We start from the raw sequence: 24,278 nt of genomic DNA on the forward strand, positions 1-24,278 counted from the left end.
GTCCTCAGCACTACCTCTGAGATCAACACCACTAATCTGGGCAGAGAGACCATTAGAAATGGGATGGATAGTACACTAACAGAATCCCAAACCTGCCTTAAACCACCGATGCAGTGGTAGCCGATGTGGTGCCCTCCAGTTCTTGTGGACTGAAACTCCAGCATGGCCATTAGTCAGGGATGATGGTCGTTGTAGTCTAGGATGTCTGAAAGGCACTATGTCGCCTACCCCTTCTCTAACACCCAGGACTGACATTTGAAACTGATGCACTGGCTGATGCACTGGGTGGGGCAGATTTAACGTGAACCTTGTGAAATGTTCCTTGGGATGTCTCCATATCTTGCACCCAGTTTTGGGGGGGTTTTGTTTTGTTTTTTGCTTGCTAGTATTGTCTTGCTTGCAAAGCCTTCAGGGTTCAGAAACTGTCATATTTTGAGCCAATCAGCAATCTCATTTTGAGTAAGAACCTTAGCTTGGTGTTGCTTCAGCATTTTTTGTTGGCTCCTCACCAAGGGTGTTTCCTACCACTGTAATTTTGGTCTGGATGATTACAGTGTTGCTAACACCTTGTGAGAAGCTTTGATGCGAAGGGATAATGGAAAATCCCAGCGGAGCCAAACTGATTGTATGCTAATGTTTTTCTTGGTATTGGCCATCAAATCTGCCTGTAGTTATTTCTGCCCCAACCACAGATTTTTCACCACCACCACTTCTTTGGCTCAAGATTTTCCTCCCTACTTTTTTCTCTCAGTGTCATATCCAAGATGTTTCCGCAGATGTTTCCACACTGGTTCCATTCAGTTTATTGTAATAGCTGTCAACTAAAAAAATGTAGCAGGGGGCCTGGGAATCCTGCAAAATATCCAGCAATCGCTTGTGGAGAAGTCTTGGTGCCAGCACCAAGGAGAACCTTTCCCCCTCCAGATGTTTTTGGACTACAGCTCCCATCATTCCTGACAATTGGCCATGCTGTCTTGGGCCGATGAGAATTGGAGCTCAACAACATTTGAAGGAACAAAAGTTCCCTACCATTGGCTTAAAGTGAGGGTCTTGCCCACCTTTGGTCCTCAAACACACACACACACACACACACACACACACACCTGAAGGTGCCAAGGATTAAACCTGAATCTTTATGCATGCAAAGCATGAACTACGAGCTGTCTCTAATAAGCTCTTTAAGAAAGTAGGGTGAGATTGTCTTGTTTTTCATGTTCTCCCTTTGAAAACAGGTTTTCAAGTTTACCTCTATGATCATGCCATTTGGGGGCGGATGGATGTGGGGTAATGGAAGCTAAAGACTCCTCATGATTTTATCTCAGTCTTTGCATAAGTATCAAGTAATGTGGAGAGCATTGTAGAGCCTGGGCCACACCTCTGCCTTAAAAACCTCAGGTTGGGATAGCTGTGTCAGTAGAGCGTGAGACTCTTAATCCCGGAGTCTTGGGTTGGAGTTCCACGTTGGGCAACATATTCCTGCATTGCAGAGGGTTGGACCAGATGGCCCTTGTGGTTCCTTCCAGCTCTACAACTCTATGATTCTAGGTTGCCATAGCTAATATCTGCCTCTCTTTCTACCTTACACCTTCTCCATTGGTTAAAGGCAGACGCGTTTGTAGAAAACCCCAGAGACGTGGTAAAGTATGCTACCGTATTAAAACATTGTCTTCTCCTTCAAGTTCACTCTTGAGTCCCGTTCCCCCAGTTGTGACAGAAGAGTCCTTGCTGCTACAGTTGCGGTACGTCGCACCATCTTGCTTTCCGGTGTGTGAAGCAGCAGGTCAGGAGCTGTTCCAACACAACAACAAATGAAAGCAGAGCAAACTCAGCATCTTCGGAGCTGCTGTTGACATGTTGGTCACCAGTCATTTTATAGTCAGTTATCCTTTCCAGGTGCTTCCTATCTCACATATCCCAGCCTGGGCTAAAATTGGCGATGACAAGGTAAGCACCAGCTCTGGCATCCGCATGCTCACCCTGGATGCATGCTCCACCCTGGTGTCCCGGGGCACCTAACATAATCTCCAAGCCAATGGTAATCATTTGCAAAACAGCACATCAAATTGAACTACTGATTCATCTCCTCTGTGATGCAGCTTGTTCTGTAAATCATGTCTGTGGTGCTGATTCTCTTGAGTTCTGTATAAATCATATTTCCCCACAATCATCTTTTCCTCTTAACCTCTTGTCCCATTGAGATTCACTGGCCTCTCCAAAGGCTCATCTTTTCCTTTTGTTTCTTAGTAGACTAACAGTCTTCCAGTAGGGAGTTAGCTTGCCCCAGAAGTGGGAGAGATTTCCTGCTCTGGGACATATGTACCGAAGGATTTGGCTTCTGTTCTCCTTTTCGTCTTTACTGATTTGGGACACCGTTGTTGTTTCATGGTTGATCAAAGAAATTACTCGGATCACTTTTGCCATTTAGGACCTTGTTTGGTGAACCAGCTTCTTTTGGCTTAAGTTTCTTTTTTTTTAAGTTGGTAATTTTTCCATTAGAGGTCTCTACAATTAGACAATTCTGCCTCCAAAAGTGGCAACTTCTGTTCAGTATCGAAGAAAGTAATGCACGTTTCCATTTCCTGTTGTTCACATTTCCATGAAGTTAACTGGGAGAGTGTGGGCGGCTATTGTGGTTGTCTTTACCAAGAGCTGTTGAATTTTAGCACTAATTAAAAATCTGATTATACTGCCAGGGATCAGCACATCCTGTGTCATGGAGTTGCAAATCCTGATGCTCCTTTTAATCTTACACCACTTCATTTTAACTGCACCGAGAGTGGCAACACTTTTGCTATTCACTTTCCCCCAAACAATTCATTAATTCCCATGTGTTCTATATCCCTGGAAGCATCTCTATAGTCTTTCCAATCTCCTGCCACTCAGAAACTCAGATCAGACTAAGAGTGCAGGATCAGACTAAGGGTGCATTTCTCCAACACCCTGTTTCCAAAAGCAGGCAGCCAGATGCAGCCAGGAAGTCCACAATCGGGGCACAAATGCACCAGCCTTGCCCTTCTATTTGTCCCCAGCAATTGATATTCAGGTCTGCTGCCTCAGAACATGGAAACTAGCTGCCGTTGGTCTCCATGCATTTGTCTGGCTTTCCACTGGAAGGGACGTGGGTGGCGCTGTGGGTTAAACCACAGAGTCTAGGACTTGCCGATCAGAAGGTCGGCGGTTCAAATCCCCGTGACGGGGTGAGCTCCCGTTGCTCAGTCCCTGCTCCTGCCCACCTAGCAGTTCGAAAGCACATCAAAGTGCAAGTAGATAAATAGGTACTGCTCCGGCGGGAAGGTAAACGGTGTTTCTGTGTGCTGCTCTGGTTTCACCAGAAGTGGCTTAGTCCTGCTGGCCACATGACCCAGAAGCTGTACGCCGGCTCCCTCGGCCACTAAAGCAAGATGAGCGCCGCAACCCCAGAGTTGGCCACAACTGGACCTAATGGTCAAGGGTCCCTTTACCTTTACCTTTACCATTGGAAGCCAACTGAGCCACTGGTCATTGCCACAACTCTGCACTACAAAGATATCTGCAAATGTGACATGAAGGCTGTCAGCATCAACCCTGCTGTGTGGGAGTCCCTTGCAGACAACCAAAGTGCCTGGAAACAGTCAGGTCATGTATTCATAGCAGTGACCAGAGAAGAAATGCCATGGTGCATCTGCAGCAGCACAACCAGACGCCTTCATCTGCCCCAGCTGCAATAAAACATGCAATCTTCCAACAGTTTTTCTTCACCCACAAAGGTGCATTCCTCCATTGTCTCCCAAGACAGACGGGTGCCAACAGTTGGCTATATATTGATAAATGGTATGCATCCCTCTAATCCGAACCTTTCAATTTTCCCTTGAAAATTGATGAGGATTTGGTGGACCACTTAAGGATTTTTTACCTGTTGTAGCAATCACATTGCATGTTGCTAGAATCTTTATGGTATTAAATTGTATTTCCAAGGCTTCTGTTATTTATTATATATCATATTGCATTACAATTTGAATTTCAGACAATTCAAATTGTAGTGCAATAAAACAAAATATAAGAATCCTATCTCCATGAAGATGAAGCTTCTTAATTCTAGCCTCTCGTTTACTCTGCTGCCAACCCTCCCAGCTCCTTTCAAGCTCCTCCTCTTCCCATTGCTACTAGTCCATTCTGCTCACTTTCTGAGCCTACCACTAGGTTCTAAGAACGATTGAGTAGCCACTGCCCCCGCCGTTCTTCACAGATATGCTGTGGACCACCTGAATGAGGCTTGCAGATTGCTAGTGTTCCATGGACCACAATTTGGGAACCTCTGGTCTAATCTTAGGATGAGGAACCTATTGCTCTCCAGATGTTGGTGGGTTCCAACCCTCCACCATCCCCAGCCAGCATGGGGTGGTGCTAGGGGCGATGGGAGTTGGGAATCCAAAAACATCTGGAGGGCCACAGGTTTTCACACCACTACCATAACAGCCATTTTGTTGAGCCTTATCCCACTCCACTCCACCCCAACCCCCAATTGTGGTATTTGAAGGCTTGTTTATACAGTTTAACAGGCTCAAGTAGTAAATATTTTATTGGGCTGTTTAGCTTCAGGCCACATGTGGGTGTTTGGGTGGGGTGTCCTTGTGTTCAAATGTTCCTACAAGGAAGAAACTCTCTGCATATAGATAAACGAACTGTCAGGGAGAAATGATGCTGAGCCTGTCTTAATGACCTGCTAGCTTTCTATGTTTTGTGGAGCTTTCATTGAAGGAGAAACTATAGTCTTCCTACCTGTAACCTGAAAAGATTCAGACCAAGATCTGCTTTCCTATTTGATTCTATAGGGATTCATCTTGTTAACATCTCCTTATTCTTCTGTTTTATCTTGTAACTTCACCTATCCCAAACATCCTATGACTTAAATACCTTCCTCTCAGCAAATGAACACTTGGGCAATGTTGCTTAAGCAACTCAGCCTACCTGGAACACTGTGGAACTGGCGGCAACTTTGCTGGGGAAAGGATACAGTTATCACACACACCCCTTGCTGCTCCTATCCCATTCAACTTCAGAGTGGCTTTGTTAAAAGACAGAGAGAGAATAGGGAATGGTGCCATTTCCTCTTCAGCAGCCGAAAATTCCAAGAAGCTGGTTGGCTTCTATATAGTGTGAAGCTCTCCTCCTTTTTTATTGACTTCCTCTTCAGTCAAAAACAAAAGCAAAAACCCTTGGCTTTTGTACAACATCCCCACTCTGGAATGTGTTTCGTGGAGAGTAAGTTGGCCAAAGTTGGAGTCCAAGATCGAAATCTGATGCTGCAGTCAAGAGTGTAAAATGTTCCTGCCAAGGCAAAGATCTTCCTGAAAAGAACATGCCGGTCTCCACCCAATGAATTCTTTTCAGTTTATAGAAAATCAAAGAAGAAAGTGTTTTGTTTTCTTATTGGCCCAGAAACCTGTCAGTCAAGCGAGCTGAACAGGATATCTGGTGAAAAGGAACATCTCAAAATGACGCATGAAGAAAATCAGCAAAGTGACCTTTTCTCACACTTCCTTCACTCTGGTACATTATCCGTAAACACTTGCCTGGTAAGCTCATTCAGAAACCATTCTTACTCCCCAGAGCTGAATGTTCTTGTGGCAAAAGCAATACCCATTTCAGAGGATTCTGCCCCTGAATGTTTGAGAAAAATACTTGAGGGCAAAAAGCATCAATGGAAGATGTACTTCCTTAGTTTCCTGTACAACCTTTTGTCTTCTACAGGTTTTTCCTCAGCACTTTCATGGCTTCACATAGCAACTGGAAACAGCAATGCAGTAATAAGGGATCTTGGGATTCCCTTCTGGATGTAATGTCACTTGGAAAAACCACAAAGGGAAGACTGCAGCTTTTGTGCAGAGAACAGCGCTTTCGATTTTGTAGGAAAATACTGCCCAGAAAATCCATACCAACCAGATCCACTTCAGTAGTGGGGAGGGCGGCAGTGGTGCTCACCTGACCTCTGGTTCCTGTGCTGTTGCCATATGCCAGGATGGAGAAAGGGCAGGGCAAGGTTGGCACATTGCAAATGCACCAGCAGCTCCTCTCTCTCTGCAACCATTTGTTCAGACTTGTGAATGTGATTCTGTTAATCAATTCAGGTGCAAGTTCCAACCAGACTCTCAGTTTCATCTTTGTATGTCGCTATTGCGTGACGGGAGTCATTCTGCTCCCATGCTAACACCCTTGGCATCACACAGCAGTGTGCTTTGGTGCCAGCCCCAAGTTCCCATAAAACTTGATTGTTCCAGGAAACCCCATTGACATGCAGATAATAGTTAACTTTTTTCCTGGGATTCCAGGCAGCTTGCTTCTCTGTGTATGAAGATGAGAAACTGTTAAATATAAACCACTGGGTGCAGCTCATGTGGGCACGCAGGCAACTTCCTTCCTCTCCAAGTGGGATGGACCCACTATGCCAGCTTCCCAGTAGGTGGGTTACAGTGGCTTAACAGTGTGGGGAGGCAGAAGGGAGACTGGTGCAAACACATTTGCGGGATTGCCTCCGCTGGAAAGTCTGCACTATTCTAACCTCCCTCCTACATTGCCCCTCTCCTTCCTGGTGTGGACAAAAGTATTTGAGAATTGTTTTAGGGTTGCAAAGATCTAGAATTACAGAGTTGGAAGGACCAAAGAGTCATCCAGTCTATCCTTCTGCAATGCAGGATCTGCTAAAGATCAATTTATTGAAAGGCTGTATTGCTTGCGAGGAACAGGTAGAAACTCAGCAGAGAGTCTACTTCTTTAGGTAAATTTCCCCAAGGGAAGTAGGCTTTTTGCACCCATTTTCATAGTCAGGGCTTTTTCTCAGCCGGAACTCATGCCTCCATCCCAAAACCCAGCACCTCACTTACCCGGTTTTGGGGAAACAGAGCAAGGGCTGGCAGGGGGCATCAAATGTTGCTGAGGACCACTAAAAGTGACCCGAGGGCCGCATGCAGTGGATCACTGGTAGAGCATGAGACTCTTAATCTCGGTTGTGAGTTTGAGCCCCACATGGGTGAAAGATTTTTGCATTGCAGGGGGGAGGGGTCTAGATAACTCTGGTGGTCTCTTGCAGCTGGGATTCTGTGAATGTAGCCAAGGTGTTTCAAAGAAGGTTTTACTTCATCATGCCAGCTTCAGCTAACCTTGCAGTTTTGTTCTTCCAGCTACATCCCAAGAATTTGTTTTCGATAACAAGTTTTGAGAACACCACTTTTCCTTTGTCGCGTAAGCATCCAATCCCCGTTCGCTTCCATCATCACCCCTTGTCAGCAACCTCAAGCAGAAGGTTTTCAGGCCTGGGGTCTATACTCCCACACCAATAAGCCAAAGTGACCCTTCCTCCCCCCCACCCACCCCCACTAGGAAGCTGGCCAAGCAGCTCCATCCCACCTTGCAAGCTGCGTCTGGGCCTGGTCCCCTCTGAAGGGCTGAGCAGACAGAGCCATTTCAACTGCCCAGACGATCTGCGATGACAGCACTCGATAAAATGCACCCCAACCTGAGAAGTCTGTTTTTTGGCTAAGGAAGCATTCATAATGTGAAACAAAGTCTAATAACAAGGAGCTCTTTAGCTCAACTCTAAGCTTTTGTCTTAGGGTTAACAAAGAAATTCCGTAACAGCACCAAAATGCTTATTATATCGGCCTTTGTTTCGTTGCCAAAAGGAGATTTATAATTGGACTCGCTGGGGAAGCAATGGGATGTGATGACTTGTGCGGGGCAGCCTGAGCTTTTGACATTCTCCCAAAGTCACATACCCTGGAGTAGTTAGCGGATTTCAATAACACAGCCCGCAGAATTTATAGGCAGCCACGGAGTATACGATTAATTGCGAATTATTGTAGTCTCCACCTGGTTAAAACTGAGCAGTAACTTAAGAGACCAGTTTGATATTGAGTGCTGTTGGCTTTTCTGGATCCTGGAAAATGAGAGACGTGGAGGTCATAGAATGGTAGCGTTGTAAGGGGGTCATCTAGCCCAACCCTCCTGCTATTCAGGAATCTCAACTAAAGTATCCATGGCAGGTGACCATCCAACCTCTGCTTAAAAATTCCAAAGGAAGGAGATTTTAGCACCTTCTGAGTGAATCTGTTCCCATGTCAAACAGCTATTACTCCCCCGATCCACCAAGCTTGTAACTCTAGCAAAAAAAAAGGGGGGGGGAGAGAGAAATGAGACTTGTCTGGCATGACTTGTTTCTGAGAAACCCATGCTGGCTTAGTAATCACAGCATCCTTTTCTAAGTGCTCACAAACCAAATGCTTGAATTACCTGTTCAAGGACCTTCCCTGGTATTGATGTCAAGCTCATTGGTTAGTAGTTACCTGGGTCTCCCCCCCCTTTTTAAAAATGGGGGCAATATTTGCCCACCTCCAGTCTGCAGGGACCTCACCTGTTATCCAAGATTTTTCAAAGCCTGTAGACAGAGGCTCTGAGATTACCTCCGCAAGCTCCTTTAGTACTCTTGGGTGCAGCTCATCAGGCCCTGGAGATCTGAATTCATTTAAAGTAGCTAACCACCTCTTTTCCTAACCTGGGCTGCAGCTCCCTCCTTGCATCTTTATTGTGTTTCACCAGGCTGGGCACTGTGAGGCAGAGGAGATAAGTAACTTTTTCTTAATCATAAGCTTTGCAGGCTTGCAAAGGCAGGAATTGAAACAATCATTTTTTCCAGTGGTACAAAGGGAGCAGGGCAAACAGATTTCTCCTGCCACTGGTGGAGGTGGGAAAGCTTTCGTTCTTTCAGGGTGTCCTCACAATCAAACGTGTGGCTATAATTCTTTGCACACTTCCTAAGAAGCAAGCCCCATTGGAGATGGTGGAACTTGTTTCTAAGTAAAGAATCACAGTGGGTCTGTGTGTTGTATACAGATCAATGCAGACTGGATTGTACTGATGGACTCAAAAGTTTTAGTACAATTCTATAATTCTCCCATGATGCATCTGGGTTATTTGAAACTCCTCTCCCATGTGACTATCCATCGTACGCTACTGTCAATTAAAAAGGAAGATTGTCTTATCACCGCATGAACGGATTGTTAATAGGCCAACTGAAGGCCACCATCCAGGCCTATTCACAATAATTTTATTTTATTTTTACATGTTGGGATTAACACGAGTTGACTTTTTCAGTGGATTTAGGTACCTGGAATTATTATCCTTGAAACTATTCAGCTGGGCTTCAAAATGTAGCTCAACACATCCTAGCTTGAGGCAGCTGTTTTTATAGAACGCCTTGAGTCGTGATCTGGTGACATTTCACATAATTTCAGAGCAGATTCCAGAGTCCACTAAAAAAAAAAAGAGAGAGAAATAGTCTTGAACATGCAAAACAGGCAGAAAGATCTTTCCTTGTGCCTTTCCTCTTCTGCTTGCACTACACAAAAGCAACAGCCTTCTTTATGTGTTCATGGATGAATGTCCCATTAATATTTCAACAAACTTCCAGATAATACACTGGGGTGGGGCGAGGAAGCACTTCCTCATAAACACAGCCTCAAGTTCTTTAGACCCATAGGAAGCTACCTTCCGCTGAGTCAGATTAAGGGACCATCTAGTTAAGGATTGCCTTCATTGACTGCCAACAGCTGCCCACTGCTTCAGACAGGACATTCCTACCTGGAGATGCTTGGGACTGAATTTGGTACCTCTTGCATGCAGAGCAGACACTCTGCCACTGAGCCACGGCCCTTCTTGGCCCAGTCACAAGCAAATCCAGCATGTGCACACCCAGAACTGGACAGTAAGCCCAGTTCCCATTCTCTCTCTGCGCTCAGCATGTCTGTTCTTTTTTAATTTGTGGAGGCTTTCCTCCCTGTGCGCTCCTGTGGTAATCATCGCGGACCCCCAGAAAACATTTTTGCCTTTTGACTGCGAATGCAAAGTGAGTCCTTAGCTCAGGAAGTGCCAGTGGGCGATTTGAACAAAATGATACCTCATCAATTGTCTGTGCGGGGCTTTTCCTTTCCTTCTATCTGATGGTGTGCCAAGTTTATCCTACAGTATTTACACTGTGATTTGTTTGTTTGGATACCCTTGTGAGCATTGCTCTGGAAAAGACAAAAGAGAGAACCCCAGGAAGTTTATGTTTTGCGGTCAAGCTGGTAGAGTTTATGCTTTAATTTTCCCTCCTAGCTTTACTCTGTCTTCATGGAAACTTAATAGATAAAGGGGAGTGGGGGACAATGACGGACAATTGCCTTCAGACTAGCTACTAACATAGGAGTCTTTTACTAATTGTAGATCTGGGAGAGATCTGAAAGGCCAGTGAATGAATGCCTGCACTTGTTTTGCAATTTTTATCCCAAAATGTTCTAAGGCTGTTGTGCACTTACCTGTGAGCTCACGAGGGCTTACTTTTGAGTGGAGATGCATGGGATTGCACTGATGTTGGGTGGAAAAGACTGAAATGGAAGCACCGGGAATATTTCCTCCTGCAAGAGATTGGTGGGTGGAACTTGCTTCATGTTTAAAGTGCAATGGTAGAGTCGCACAGCTATTTCACACAGTAATGGGTGTTCATTGAGAGAAATTCAGACTTAAACACTGATGAATTTTCAAATGCCGATGAAAATGTGGAGAACTGAACATAAGAAGGGAAAAATGAGAAACTGAGGGAAACCGAAATTGACAGTTGCCCAGTCCTGGGAAGTACTGGTGAGACAATGACGATGTACTAGTAGTGCTAGTAGACTCACTGCCCCTCCTGCGTCCTACTTGTTCATGAGTGTTTATGACGGAACAGAGTTCCAGTTTTATATGAATCAGTTTTTACTGACCTGTTTTTTCTTCTCTTCCTCCTCCTCCTCTGTATTTTCTACCAAATTATTCTTTGTTCTCAAGCACCTTTGGTTCAAATGTGCCTGGCCTCTGTTTTAGTGCAATGTAACCTGGGACGATGTAAGTTAATCTGTACATTGAGTTTTTAAATGTGTGGATTCCGGTACAGGGTGCAGATTTGGTGAGAATGTTTTCAGATCAGTTTCAGCCTCTGATTTGCCGCTTCTTTCTTCAATCAAAAGTAGCCTGTTTCCATTCCTTCTGAACAACACCCCGTGTCCTTTGGTTTAACTCTATGTTCTGCTGCTGTCAGCAATGGATGTGTGTGTGTTGGCATCTGTGAACGTTGACTAATACTCTTCCTCCCCTCCCCACTTAGCATGTGAAAGATGAACGGAGTGATGAAGAAGAAGAAGATACTTTCAGTGATGTCGAAGAGGAGTGCACCAAAAACGGAAGCAAGAATGGATTGAGCTACCCTCTCCTAAACAACAACAATCATTAGCGTGTTGCCAGCGCCTTCTCCTCAGGGTGCTGTTTGCTGCGCCTGAAACCCATCCTACAGTAGAGAGCTTAGCGTCAACATCTTAACTGGAGTCCATGATTGATTTTATTGCCAGCCAGTTGAGCTGGAAGAGAGCCCAGTTTCTTAAAAGAGCAAGAATAATTTGCTTAACTCGACAAAATGTGTTTAATGGGCCACTTTCTAACACAGTGCATACGGGTGCATGGCAAGCCTGACCTTTTCAACTCTTGAGAATTCTCAAGGATCGCCAAACAGTCTTTGGAGTGTCATCGTTTCGAACTGACCTGCTCACACATTTAGAATTTGATAAGCGCTTTAAACAGTTTTGCCGAGTCTCTAATAATGTTTTAACATGGTTTCATAAGTGCGGGGTTTTATGTGAAGTTGCTGCCACCAGAATTTTTTCAATAAGGCATTAGGGCATCTTTGTTGAGTTTCAAGCCTTTATTGGTTGCTTACCTGAGATTTGCTTCTAATTCTCTCTTGGGAGGGTTGACCTTAGGAAGAGGCAGCGGGGACCAAACTCTACCAAGGTTCTTTGTGACATTTTTCTCCAGAATGACGATTGACCATTAAGCCACTCTGGGAATTGTTGTTAAGTTGGTTTGTTACTTGATGGTAGAAGCACAAGACGTTGTGGGAGGGCCCAGCGGCCACCCTGGTATGTGGGGAGCCTGAGAACATAGACTTTAGACTGAGTCAGATCTATCTTGTTCAGCATTTTCTACACAAGCAGTTCTCCAGGGTTTCAGATAGGATTCTTTCCCCAGTTTTACCTAGAGATGCCGGGCATTGGGCCTGGGGCCTTTTTCATGTAAGGCAAATGCCGTACCTTGGAGCTACAGCCCTTCTCTGCCCTGGAATATGGTCCAAATGGCATATCTGGTGGCTTACCACACGGTGGCTGCATGGAGAGCTGGGAGCTCCTGGTCCTAGCCCAGGTGGTTGCTGACAGCTCAGCACAACCTTCCTACCTCTTGAGTTAGAGATTTCTTGCTGGGCCTCCAGCAGCCTTGTGCAAACTGTGGGTGGCAGTGATCCCATGCATAGATCATTCTGGAGTTGAAGGGCATGGAAGGCCTTGGTTGGGCTATATTGCTTCTTTCTCGGCTCAGTTGTGCCAAGTGGGAATTGCATTTTTTTAGGAAAGCAGCTCATTTGATGATGCCTTGAAGCCCTACAAAGAATTCCTCTTCCTTTATGTTTTGGTTACACTGCTTTGCAGTGAGGTGTCCACTGAAGCCTGCTGCTTTCTCTCTCTAAAAACAATCTATCCTCCAAGAAACCAAGTATCACATCTGGAGTCCATGACTACCTCTGTTTCAGGTTGGCCTAATAATAATAATAATAATAATAATAATAATAATAATAATTTATTCATACTCCGCCCATCTGGCTGGGTTTCCCCAGCCACTCTGGGCAGCTCCCAACCAAATATTAAAAATACGATAAAAGATCAAACATTAAAAACTTCCCTAAACAGGGCTGCCTTCAGATGTCTTCTAAAAATCAGATAGTTGTTTATTTCCTTGACATCTGTCTCCCATTCCCAATGGGCACCAGCAACCACTAGGCAAAACAACTGCCCAGTGAACGAGACACTGCTTAGTGATACTTCACTGACTCCTACTTTAGAATTGGCCTCTTCTCAATTTTGCATCATCTCTGCTCCAAAGTGTTTTGTTTTTTTTAAAAAAAACACCTGAGGAAACAGGAAATAATTATTCTGAGGTTACACAATTCATCCCCCAAGAGATTCCACAGGTGGCGTCTCCCCAAGCCCCAACTCATTTGGCTGCTTATCTGGTAGGGAGAAAGGACAGCAGCAAAATCTGGATCAGACTTCTCCAATCCGATGCCCTGAAAAGTTTTTGGACTGGAACTACTATCAGCCCCAGATTTGGGAAGGCTGATCTAGAGGAACAATATTGGCTCTGTATTCGTGACTTTATTCCCCCCCCCTCCCCATCTGAACCGCACAAGTGTTGTAAAATCTCCCCTCTTTGGTCTGGGAGGGGGTGGGATGTGTGTGTATTCTGTATGTATAAATTGCAACGTCACCTACCTGTTAACGTGTGTACGTATTTATTTATATATTTACCTCTGTCTTTATATGAAAATGCCCAGCGAGTTGCTTTTTTTGCTACGTTTAGACAAAGATTCAAGAGAGCTAGGACTAGCCTTATTGTTGGACCAATCCTAGGTGGAAACCTAGGACCGCACTTGATGCGAGGAGCTATCCCTTCTTGGCAGTGACTTGGCGTGTTCAGCTCGGCCACTGATTGTCAGCTGGGAATGAAAGAGGGGCAGAAAGGAAAAGGGTCAGGAAACGGCCCTGAGCTCCTGTCTCAGCAGCAGCAGCAGCAGCAGCAGCAGCAGATGGATTGATGAGGAGCCTTGTGGAATTGACCAGCATCTGAGACGGGTGAACAGCAAGTAGCCTGTAGGACCAGTGACTGGTTGGGGAAGGGCCGTAACTCAGTCGCAAAGCGCTCATTCTGCACACAGAAAGCCTCAGGTTCAATCTCCAGTATCTTCAGGGAGGGCTGGTGAAAGTATTTTGCTTGAAACCTCGGAGAGCTACTGCCAGCCATTGAAGACAAAAACTGAGCAAGATAGGCCAGTGAACTGACGCAGCATCAGGCAGCTTCCTATGAAGAGAAGGGGTGAGCCAGACATCTTAAGGTGGCTGCCTTGTGCTCCTGTATATTAGAAAAATAGGTGGGTGTGAAAAAGGGCCCCACCAGGGCTGGCAAGGTTGCTTGTCCAAGTGGGATCAGTGAGGAGAACAGAGGCGCCAAGGAAATCCAGGATCCAGTGCAGATATGGACATGCAGTCTGTGGGTGGGTGGAAGTTATTATTACTTTAAGACTTCAGGATGTTGTACTTGAGGTTCCAGTACAGAAACTGGTTTTTCAGTAAACCTTTAAAAAAACACACGTGTTGTCTCATCTTCTTTTGTTACATCAGTTCCATTGTGATGATGATAGCCTGCTTTATTTTTTTATGAATGGTTCCCCGTAAAATTCCTGAAATGTGATTTTGCAATAAAAACATCAGCAATAAAAAACAATTAAAAACAACTCCATATGTTAAAAAAAACATAATAAGAAAATAAAGAACCACCTGGTGTGTAGTGGGGGTAATTGCAAAGAGAAGGTGCCACCACACTAAAGGCCCAGTTTCTATACCATACATACAGGATCTCCTGATGAGATTCTATCTGCAGTGTGCCTTCTCCTGCAGAGTGGAATGATTTGCGGGGGCATATAATGGGTGAGATGATATTTTAAATGGTGGCAATTAGAGTTTAAATGTACAGTCGTACCTTGGGTTAAGTACTTAATTTGTTCCAGAGGTCCGTACTTAACCTGAAACTGTTCTTAACCTGAAGCACCACTTTAGCTAATGGGGCCTCCTGCTGCTGCCGCGCCACCGGACCACGATTTCTGTTCTCATCCTGAAGCAAAGTTCTTAACTTGAAGGACTATTTCTGGGTTAGCGGAGTCTGTAACCTGAAGCGTATGTAACCTGAACCGTATGTAACCTGAGGTACCACTATATTAGCAGAAGTTTGAACTGTGCACTGAAATCCCTGCTTGGAGGAGAACCCCAAGACCTTGACTGTGGAAAATAGGAAAGCTAAGTTTATTACTGGAAATACATGTTGGATAGGAAAGAACTTAAAGGTAAAGGTAAAGGTACCCCTGCCCGTACGGGCCAGTCTTGTCAGACTCTATGGTTGTGCGCTCATCTCACTCTAGAGGCCGGGAGCCGGCGCCGTCCGCAGACACTTCCAGGTCACGTGGCCAGTGTGACATCGCTGCTCTGGCGAGCCAGCACCAGCGCAGCACACAGAACGCCGTTTACCTTCCCGCTATAAAGCGGTACCTATTTATCTACTTACACTTAAGGGTGCTTTCGAACTGCTAGGTGGGCAGGAGCTGGAACCGAAAGACGGGAGCTCACCCCGCCGCGGGGATTCGAACCGCCGACCATACGATCGGCAAGTCCTAGGCACTGTGGTTTTACCCACAGCGCCACCCGCGTCCCCTGGGAAAGAACTTAGTTCCAGCTAATTCAAGTGGGGCTTGCCTTACCCCAGACCCTCCAAGTGTTCCTATTCAGGGATAGTCCCGGATTTACAGAAGCTGTCCCAGTTTCTGATTGGATCCCAGAATGTCCCACTTTTCCTCAGGATGTCCCTATTTTCATCAGAAATATGTTGGAGGGTATGTTACCCCACATTTGACTGGTTGACATATCAGCAGAATGGGCGCTAATACAAGTGCCACCACTACAGGGCTTTATATACTAATAGTAACCTTTCCTGGTATCAAATCGGCAACCAGCACAGATCTCTGAGCACAGGTGTTATATGCTGACAAGGCATATTCTACACTAACTGCAGCTTCTGGATCTGTCCTGAACCCCTGGCCTACCTGGCGGCAAGTCAGTGTGTCAAATCCAAAGTTAAAAGACCAGGGGTCAATCCACACAAGCAAAGTCCAAAGGTCAGGAAACACAGTCCAGAGTCAAACCCGAAACATGGTCCCATAGAAGTCCAGGAGCATCCAAGTCAAAGTCCCTCAATATGGGCAGCTGAGCAGACACAACCCCTCAGCTCTGCTTCACTTGTGTACTTTACATGCTGATTGCAACATCTGGGCTTGATGAGGCATGTGTCACCTGTTCCAAGCCTACTCCAGCTGAGGAATCACACACCTCTTCCCAGAGCTAGTGAGCCCCACCTGGCCAGCTAGGGAGCTGGGCTGTGGGCTGTAGCTTTCCTCTGCCTCCTGGAGCCCACTGCTCCCTACTTCTCAGAGCCTGCTGTGTTCTGCTGCTCTGCTTCCTGTGCACTGACACCCATCCCTTCGCTATCCTCCGTCACACTGTGAGTACATCCTTCCCCATCCCCTGCTTCCCCTGGTGTGTCCTAAGGGGTGTAATCAGGCTCCTCTTCCTCCTCCCTGTTGTCCTGCCAGTTCATGTAGGGCTGCCATATGCCTGGATTTTCCCAGACATAAACAGTGTCTGGCCGAAAATTGCTGAAATGTCCAGGAAAATCCTGGCGTATGGCAACAGAAGTGTAGATTTGGGGGCAAAAAAATAAATAAATGATCAACAATTTTTGTGTCCGGATTTTCACTATTTGAAATATGGCAACCCTAAGTTCAAGACAATATCAAATCCTACAGTGCAATCCAGATAATGAACGAGACAGAGAACTTCTTCAATATATCATGGTTTGTTTATGTGCTAGAGATGAGGGAGGAATTCAGTTCAGATTTTAATGTAAACGTACCTAATCCCCACTTCCTAAATCACAGCTATCTTTTGAAATTCATACTCCTCTAAAATTTGCAATGCTGCTCTCCAGCCAAAAGATGTACACAAAATTTTAAAAAGTATATTGGAGGAACGTGTGGATGAAAGTTCATATATGAGTAAAAATACATATTACAAAAATGCATTATCTTTGGTAAAATTGCTTGCAAAGAATTGTGTGTATGCCCACTGAAATACCATTGAATCTTTGCAAGAATCACAAAGGGAAGCAGAAATGTGAAGACTGGGAAAAGGAGAATCAGAAAGGAAACCAAAATTGATAGATTTGTCTGTCCTTAGTGTGTGTACGCACATAGATAGATAATTTAGATTTCCCATCGAGTTATGTAAAAACAAAGGGGAATATGTGAGTTTTGGCGTTATGCATGTCCCAAACTGTGAAGGAGGGAAAGGTAAAGAAATTGTATTTTGCTGATTTTGAAAGAAAAACAGGGTCTCCACAGGGATTGTTGCCTAGTTCCTTCAGCTGCAGATGCTCAGAACAGTTGACAATGAGTGAATAGAAGTATTTAAAGCACATATAGATATATAGGATTATATGAATAGAAGATCCCTAAGGATGAATATATTGTTGAACACCTACAAAAAAGGTGCTGACCACCAGCTGGAACTATTAAAAAATGGTTTCAGAAGAATTATGGTACTTAAAAACACAGCCATGCACCAAAAGCTATGAAAATCATACATGAAGAGACCCATTTTCCATACCATGTAAACAGTAAACATGTTCTACAGTCTCTCATATTAGCATGGCTTAGCCTTGCTTAGAACTTGGCCTCAGGGAATAATTAAACCATGGAACTCACGCCCGCAGGAGGCAGAGATGGCCATCAGCTTGGGTGGCTTAAAAAAAAGGATTATAATAGTAATAATAATTTATTATTTATACCCCGCCCATCTGGCTGGGTTTCCCCAGCCACTCTGGGCGGCTTCCAACAGAATATTAAAATACAATAACCTATTAAACATTAAAAGCTTCCCTAAACAGGGCTGCCTTCAGATGTCTTCTAAAAGTCTGGTAGTTGTTTTTCTCTTTGACATCTGGTGGGAGGGCGTTCCACAGGGCGGGTGCCACTACCGAGAAGGCCCCCTGCCTGGTTCCCTGTAGCTTGGCTTCTTGCAGCGAGGGAACTGCCAGAAGGCCCTCGGCACTGGACCTCAATGTCCAGGTGGAACGATGGGGGTGGAGACGCTCCTTCAGGTATATCGGACCAAGGCTGTTTAGGGCTTTAAAGGTCAGCACCAATACTTTGAGTTGTGCTCAGAAACGTACTGGGAACCAGTGTAGATCATTCAAGACCTGCGTTATATGGTCTCGGCGGCCGCTCCCAGTCACCAGTCTAGCTGCTGCATTCTGGATTAGTTTTAGTTTCTGGGTCACCTTCAAAGGTAGCCCCACGTAGAGCACATTGCAGTAGTCCAAGCAAGAGATAACTAGAGCATGCACTACTCTGGCGAGACAGTCCACAGGCAGATAGGGTCTCAGCCTGCATACCAGATGGAGCTGGTAAACAGCTGCCCTGGACACAGAATTAACCTGCACCTGCATGGACAGCTGTGAGTCCAAAATGACTCCCAGGCTGCGCACCTGGTCCTTCAGGGGCGCAGTTACCCCATTCAGGACCAGGGAGTCCTCCACACCCGCCCGCCTCCTGTCCTCCCAAAACAGTACTTCTGTCTTGTCAGGATTCAACCTCAATCTGTTAGCCGCCATCCATCCTCAACATATTCATGGAGGATTCAACATATTCATGGAGGAGAGGACTATCGAAGGCTACTAGCCACGATGCCTGTGCTCTGCCTCCATGGTTGAAGGCAGTTATGCTTCTGAACACCCGTTGCTGGAAGCTATAGAAGGGGAGAGTGCTCTTGTGCTTGAAGCTCTGCTTGAAGGTTTCCCACAGGCACCTGCTCTGGTGAGAACAGGATGCTGGACTAGATAGGCCATTAGCCTGATCCAGTAGGCTTTTACATTCTTCGCTTTGATGCACCTTCACTTGCCTGAGGCCTTTCATCAATGGACTTCCAATGGACTTCCTCAATCTGAAACGTAGCTTCTCTTAGCTATTGGCGATCCAACTATTGGTGTTGGCAGCAAGCATAACAGAGCAGTTGCAACAGACCAAAAGTGGTGATGGGAACAGGGTTGGAGGTGGGACTACAACTCCTGGATGGATGGGATTTGGCGTTCAACCACATCTGGAGAACCACAGGAGCCCCATTGCAGGTTTAAAGCCTCCAACTTAAACTGCAGAGATGAGATTTGAGGTGGGGGTGGGAACTGGCAAGAACTCTAGGACCCCCTGCAAGGGAGAAAGGGGGGGCGACCCAACCTTTCTGCTTTCCACCCTGTCTTCTAAGTCAGCCTAGGTATTAAGCAGCAGAGAGGAAGTGAAGACCTTGACGTTAATCCCTTGTCAAAGAGTGGGATTCCCAATCAAAGAGATGGGGAGATCAAAGGCACCTAATCTCCCTCCTCCCTGACCACAGAGGGCTCCAGTAGGGTTCTGAGAGTTTATTTAGCTGACAGCCCCTCCCCCCTTGACAGGATTACTGGAGGCTGTGGGTTTATTAGAAGGTGAGGCCAACGAAAGTGGCCTGAGCTTCAACATATGACTTCTTCTCTTTGCCCACTCTGAACGTGAAGTCATAACAATCTGCTATAGGGGCAACGTTGCTAGTGTTTGGTTGCTCCCAACTTCTTCTTTTCCCCCCAAGCGGAGAAGATATATCATCTATTTACTCAGCTGGCAACTTCCCCATTCGCCCTGCTTTTTGCTGGGCTGTCAGTTGTTTGTGGGGCTCTGCCTCCCTTTCCCTCAGTCTTCATTTACTGCAAGTTCAAAAGGCATCCCACGGAATAAGAAGGCACCGAATGCAGCGAGCTTTGGCTTTGATGTTCGGGAGGCTCATTTTCATTCCGAGGGCTCGAGCATTTCGGGAGGCCACTGGGTAAGGCTCACCTGACCTTCTGGAAGGTGGTGACGATGATTTCAGAAGGAAAGGTGAAGAAAACAATATTCTGGCTTTATACACATTTTGTCTCAAGCCGGGACCCCCTCAAGTATCAAGAGTCTTTGCGATCAGTCATCCTCCCCTCTGTTTCTGATATCCACGCTCAGACGGCCACTTATGGGAGGCAAAAATGGCACCACCACCCCAACACATAGCTGGTGGGGGAGGAAGCATCAACAGCCTCAGGGGAAAACCCTATGTTCTGCAGAGGTACAATTAAAGGGAGACACACTCCAAAACTGCCCAATTAAAAACTGTGTGATCAGTCACCACAGACTGCTGCTTTGCTGTTGTTTTACCTATCACATTTATCTCTCACTTTTCCTTCAAGGAAAAGGACGTGGGTGGCGCTGTGGGTTAAACCACACCCTAGGGCTTGCCAATCAGAAGGTCGGCGGTTCGAATCCCCGCAATGGGATGAGCTCCCATTGTTCGGTCACTGCTCCTGCCAATCTAGCAGTTCAAAAGCACGTCAAAGTGCAAGTAGATAAATAGGTACCGCTCCGGCGGGAAGGTAAACGGCGTTTCCATGCGCTGCTCTGGTTCACCAGAAGCGGCTTAGTCATGCTGGCCACATGACCCGGAAGCTGTATGCTGGCTCCCTCGGCCAGTAAAGCGAGACCCCAGAGTCGGCCACGACTGGACCTAATGGTCAGGGGTCCCTTTACCTTTACCTTTCCTTCAAGGAGCTCAGGTGGCACACATGGTTCTCTCCCTCCCCGTTTTATTCCTCACAACAGCCCTGTGAAGTAGATTAGGCGAAGAGCCAGTAACTGGCCCAAGGTCATCCAATGAGCTTCATGGCTAATTGGGAATTTGAACCCTGGTCTCCCAGGTCCTGGTCCAACACTCTAATCACTACACCACACTGGCTCTCTTTAGCATCACCCAGCGGAACAGCCACAATGCAAGAAACCAGCCAAATAATGGGCTGTTGATTTCACATTAATATTTGAAAAATATTTTTCCCCTGTTCCTCCTCTGCATTTGGTTCATACTGCCTTCTCCTTCACCAACCAATTCCTCAATCCATTGCCTACTCTGAACCATTCCTTAAGCAACTTTGCCTCATGGATCTCTTGACTCCCAGCACCCTTCTTTTCCAGGATCACTGTCCTTTGCCTGAGCCACAAAGCTGCTCTTGCCTCTGTGAATTTTTAATCTCAGTCAGACCAACAACAGTCTCTTCCCTCATAGTTACTGGACTGTGGAGATTGTCAGCTTTGTTCCTTGAACACTTAGAATGTTTGTGAACACTTTATCATCACAGAAGCTCAGCCAATCAGTGCAAAGGTTTCATGACCAACAGCATAGTGCACTATATTTTTTACTTTCAGTATGTGGCTATATGAGAATTTTAATTGCAATCAGATTATCCTTTATCAGTATTTATTTACTGGTCCTAAAATGTCTATCCTACTTCCCCCCGCCACTGGAGATGCCTAAGGCGGTTAACCCTATATAGCAAACAAGCAACTTCAAAAGTAAAAGAAGAAGAAGGAACAATCCCCATCCCTGAAACAATCATATTATTATTATTATTAAAATGTATACATTGCTCTTCGTCATAGGATCAAAGGGCAGTTTACAGCATAAAAACACAGAAACACCTAACACATTAACAAACAAAAACAATAATCCTCGACACCACCACAGTTTAAAAGGCATAGATTGTTTAATCAGCCAAAGGCCTGACTGAAGAACAATGGCACCTAAAGATATGTAATGAAGGTGCCTAGCGAGCCTCCGTGGGGAGAGCATTCCACAATCCGGGCGCCACCACAGAAAAAACCCGGTCAGGTTGCTGCCCTCCAGACTTCTTGCACACGAAGAAGGGCATCCTCTGAAGAAGGGCCTTAGATGATGAAGGCAGGGTCCAGGTCAGTTCATACGGGGTCCTTAGCTGTTTAAGGCTTTATAGTTCAAATCCAGCACTTTGAACTGGGCCTGGAAACTAACTGGCAGCCAGTGCAGTAGGGCCAGGATTGGTGCCATTTGCTAATATCCCATCCTCCTCTTATTACCGTTGGTCAGCAGACCAACAGCAATAGGAGGAGAATGGGATATTAGCAAATGGAACCAATTAAGCTCTATTCAGGTCAAGAGGACTTACTCCCACATAAGTGTGTTTAGGATTGCAGCCTCAGTACCAGTTTTGGAATTGCTAAAAATGATCACTAGGTGGCGGTAGAGTCACACCTCTCTGTATAGGAGAAGGCGAGGACCTATCTTAAGAGACTATGGAGAAGAAATCATCCCCCTCCATTGACTTTGTAAGCAAATGACTGTCAGGATGCATAATGGAATCTGCCAGGTTGCCCCCAAACACTCTGAAACATTCCCCTTTCCTAGGGGCCTGATCCTGGTGAGCCTCCAGATGTTGATGGACTGTCCTGTGAATTGGACTTAAATGACCCATGGAGGTCTCCCTTCCCCTGCAAACTGGATATGCACATTTTTTACAGGCAACACATTATGCAAATACTCATTTAATACATGCATTGTCTTCAATTTGAACAAATTCCCTTGATTTGCACAACGTATCTTGAGCCCAGTTTTGCATAATTATGATTGCAGGTGATCAGAATTGATAGTGCCGTGGTAGTGGAGAAGGAAGAAGAGAGGTACAGCGAAATGTGGAACATTTAATTAGTATTGTCAAGTAAACAGAGGCCACGAAGAAGAGAGGTGTAGCTTGGCCGAGCTCAGAGGTCACTGTGAAATCTTGCCAGCGCTGACTCTGGGTTTTCAAACCTATTTACACATCCATAAGAACCAAACATCTTTTATTTATACAAAATAGAAATTGTGGTGCACTTCCCATACTCCGCCCTCCCCCCCAAAAAAAAAATCATCCAGAAGATGGCCAACTCTGATTATAGGTCTGAGTCTTCGGTTATTATAGACTAGCCTGCCATGACTGCATTATAGGCTGAAATGAGCAACACATCATGTAGAGTTAATTATAGGTAGAATTCATTGGGCTGTCAGCAGTCCTTTCAATTTTATTAATTGGCGAGCCAGGCTTTCTCTTAAAGGTCTGTTTGTGCCAGCTTTCCACAACCCACGTTTTGAACTACAACTCCCATCATTCCCAGCCAGCACAGGAAATCAGATCAGGAGATTAGGTTGCAGGGTCTTGCGGGCGAAAGCTGGTCCACAGGACAGAGGCTAGCTGCTCCTGCTCTATAACCCCTCTGCAGCGCCACAAATCCAACTCAATGGTGTAACGTTGGAAAATGTCAATCACTTCTCCTACCTAGGCAGTTATCTTTCCACAAGGGCCAACAATGATGCTGAAATCCAGCATCGCCTGAGCTCTGCAACTGCAGCTTTCTCGCGATTTAAGTGCAGAGTGTTTGAGGACCGGGACATTCGCAGGGAAACCAAAATGCTTGTTTACAAAGCTATTGTATTACCAACCTTACTGTATGCTTGTGAAAGATGGACCACTTATAAATGCCATCTCCAACTCCTTGAAAGATTCCATCAATGGTGTCTCCGAAAAATTTTACACATCACTTGGGAAGACAGGCAAATTAATATCAGTGTGCTGGAAGAAGCAAAGATCTCCAGTGTTGAAGCAATGATTCTTCAACATCAGCTTCGTTGGACTGGTCATGTTGTGCGGATGCCTGATGATCGTCTTCCAAAGCAACTACTCTATTCCGAACTTAAAAATGGAAAGTGTAATGCTGGTGGTCAACAAAAGAGGTTTAAAGACTGTCTCAAGGCAAATCTAAAAAAATGTAGTATAAACACTGACAACTGGGAAACACTGGCCTGTGAGCGCTCCAATTGGAGAACAGCCTTTACCAAAGGTGTCATGGGCTTTGAAGACACTCAAACTCAGGACGCAAGGGAGAAATGTGCTAAGAGGAAGGCACGCTTGGCAAATGCACACCGTGATCAACTCCCGCCCGGAAACCAATGTCCCCACTGTGGAAGGACCTGTGGATCCAGAATTGGCCTCCACAGTCACTTACAGAATCACTGTTAAAACCGTGTTTATGGAAGACAATCTTACTCAGCTACAAGTGATCGCCAAAGATACTATATTAGTTTAAAACAGACTCAAAGCTAAGTACCGGTAATCAACACAACTCCCAATCCAGGAGCTCTGGGTGTTGTATTTCTGCAACAATCTAGGGATCTTTGGACAGAATTCACAGCTTAGTGGTTTAACCATCAACCCCTCTTCCCAGGGAACTCTGGGAATTATAACTCACTTAGGGGAATAGGGCATAGGGTTGCCATATTTTGAAGAGCGAAAAAGAGGACACATTTGCTGACTTCTACTTTTAACTATAGGGACACAGGTGGCACTGTGGATTAAACCACAGAGCCTAGGACTTGCCGATCAGAAGGTCAGCAGTTCGAATCCCTGTGACGGGGTGAGCTCCCGTTGCTCGGTCCCAGCTCGGTCCTAGCTCCTGCAGCTCCTAGCAGTTTGAAAGCATGTCAAAGTGCAAGTAGATAAATAGGAACCGCTCCGGCGGGAAGGTAAACGGCGTTTCCGTGTGCTGCTCTGGTTCGCCAGAAGCGGCTTAGTCATGCTGGCCACATGACCCGGAAGCTGTCTGCGGACAAACGCCGGCTCCCTCGGCCCAT

At 45.7% G+C, this 24,278-nt stretch overlaps 1 protein-coding gene across 3 annotated transcripts in view; it reads left to right on the forward strand.

The window, feature by feature from the left end:
- LOC310749460 (ceramide synthase 3-like) overlaps positions 1-12,984 on the forward strand; it is an 87,112-nt gene extending 74,128 nt beyond the window's left edge. For all 3 annotated transcript variants that reach the window (XM_083586411.1, XM_083586412.1, XM_083586415.1), the window contains one exon: positions 11,153-12,984. In XM_083586411.1, the coding sequence (XP_083442537.1) occupies positions 11,153-11,278 (126 nt within the window). In that variant the 3' untranslated portion in view covers positions 11,279-12,984. The remainder of the gene's footprint in view (positions 1-11,152) is intronic.
- Positions 12,985-24,278: the final 11,294 nt, after the last annotated feature.

Source organism: Podarcis filfolensis (assembly GCF_964270895.1).
Source record: "Podarcis filfolensis genome assembly, chromosome: 14".
Taxonomy (NCBI): Eukaryota; Metazoa; Chordata; class Lepidosauria; order Squamata; family Lacertidae; genus Podarcis; species Podarcis filfolensis.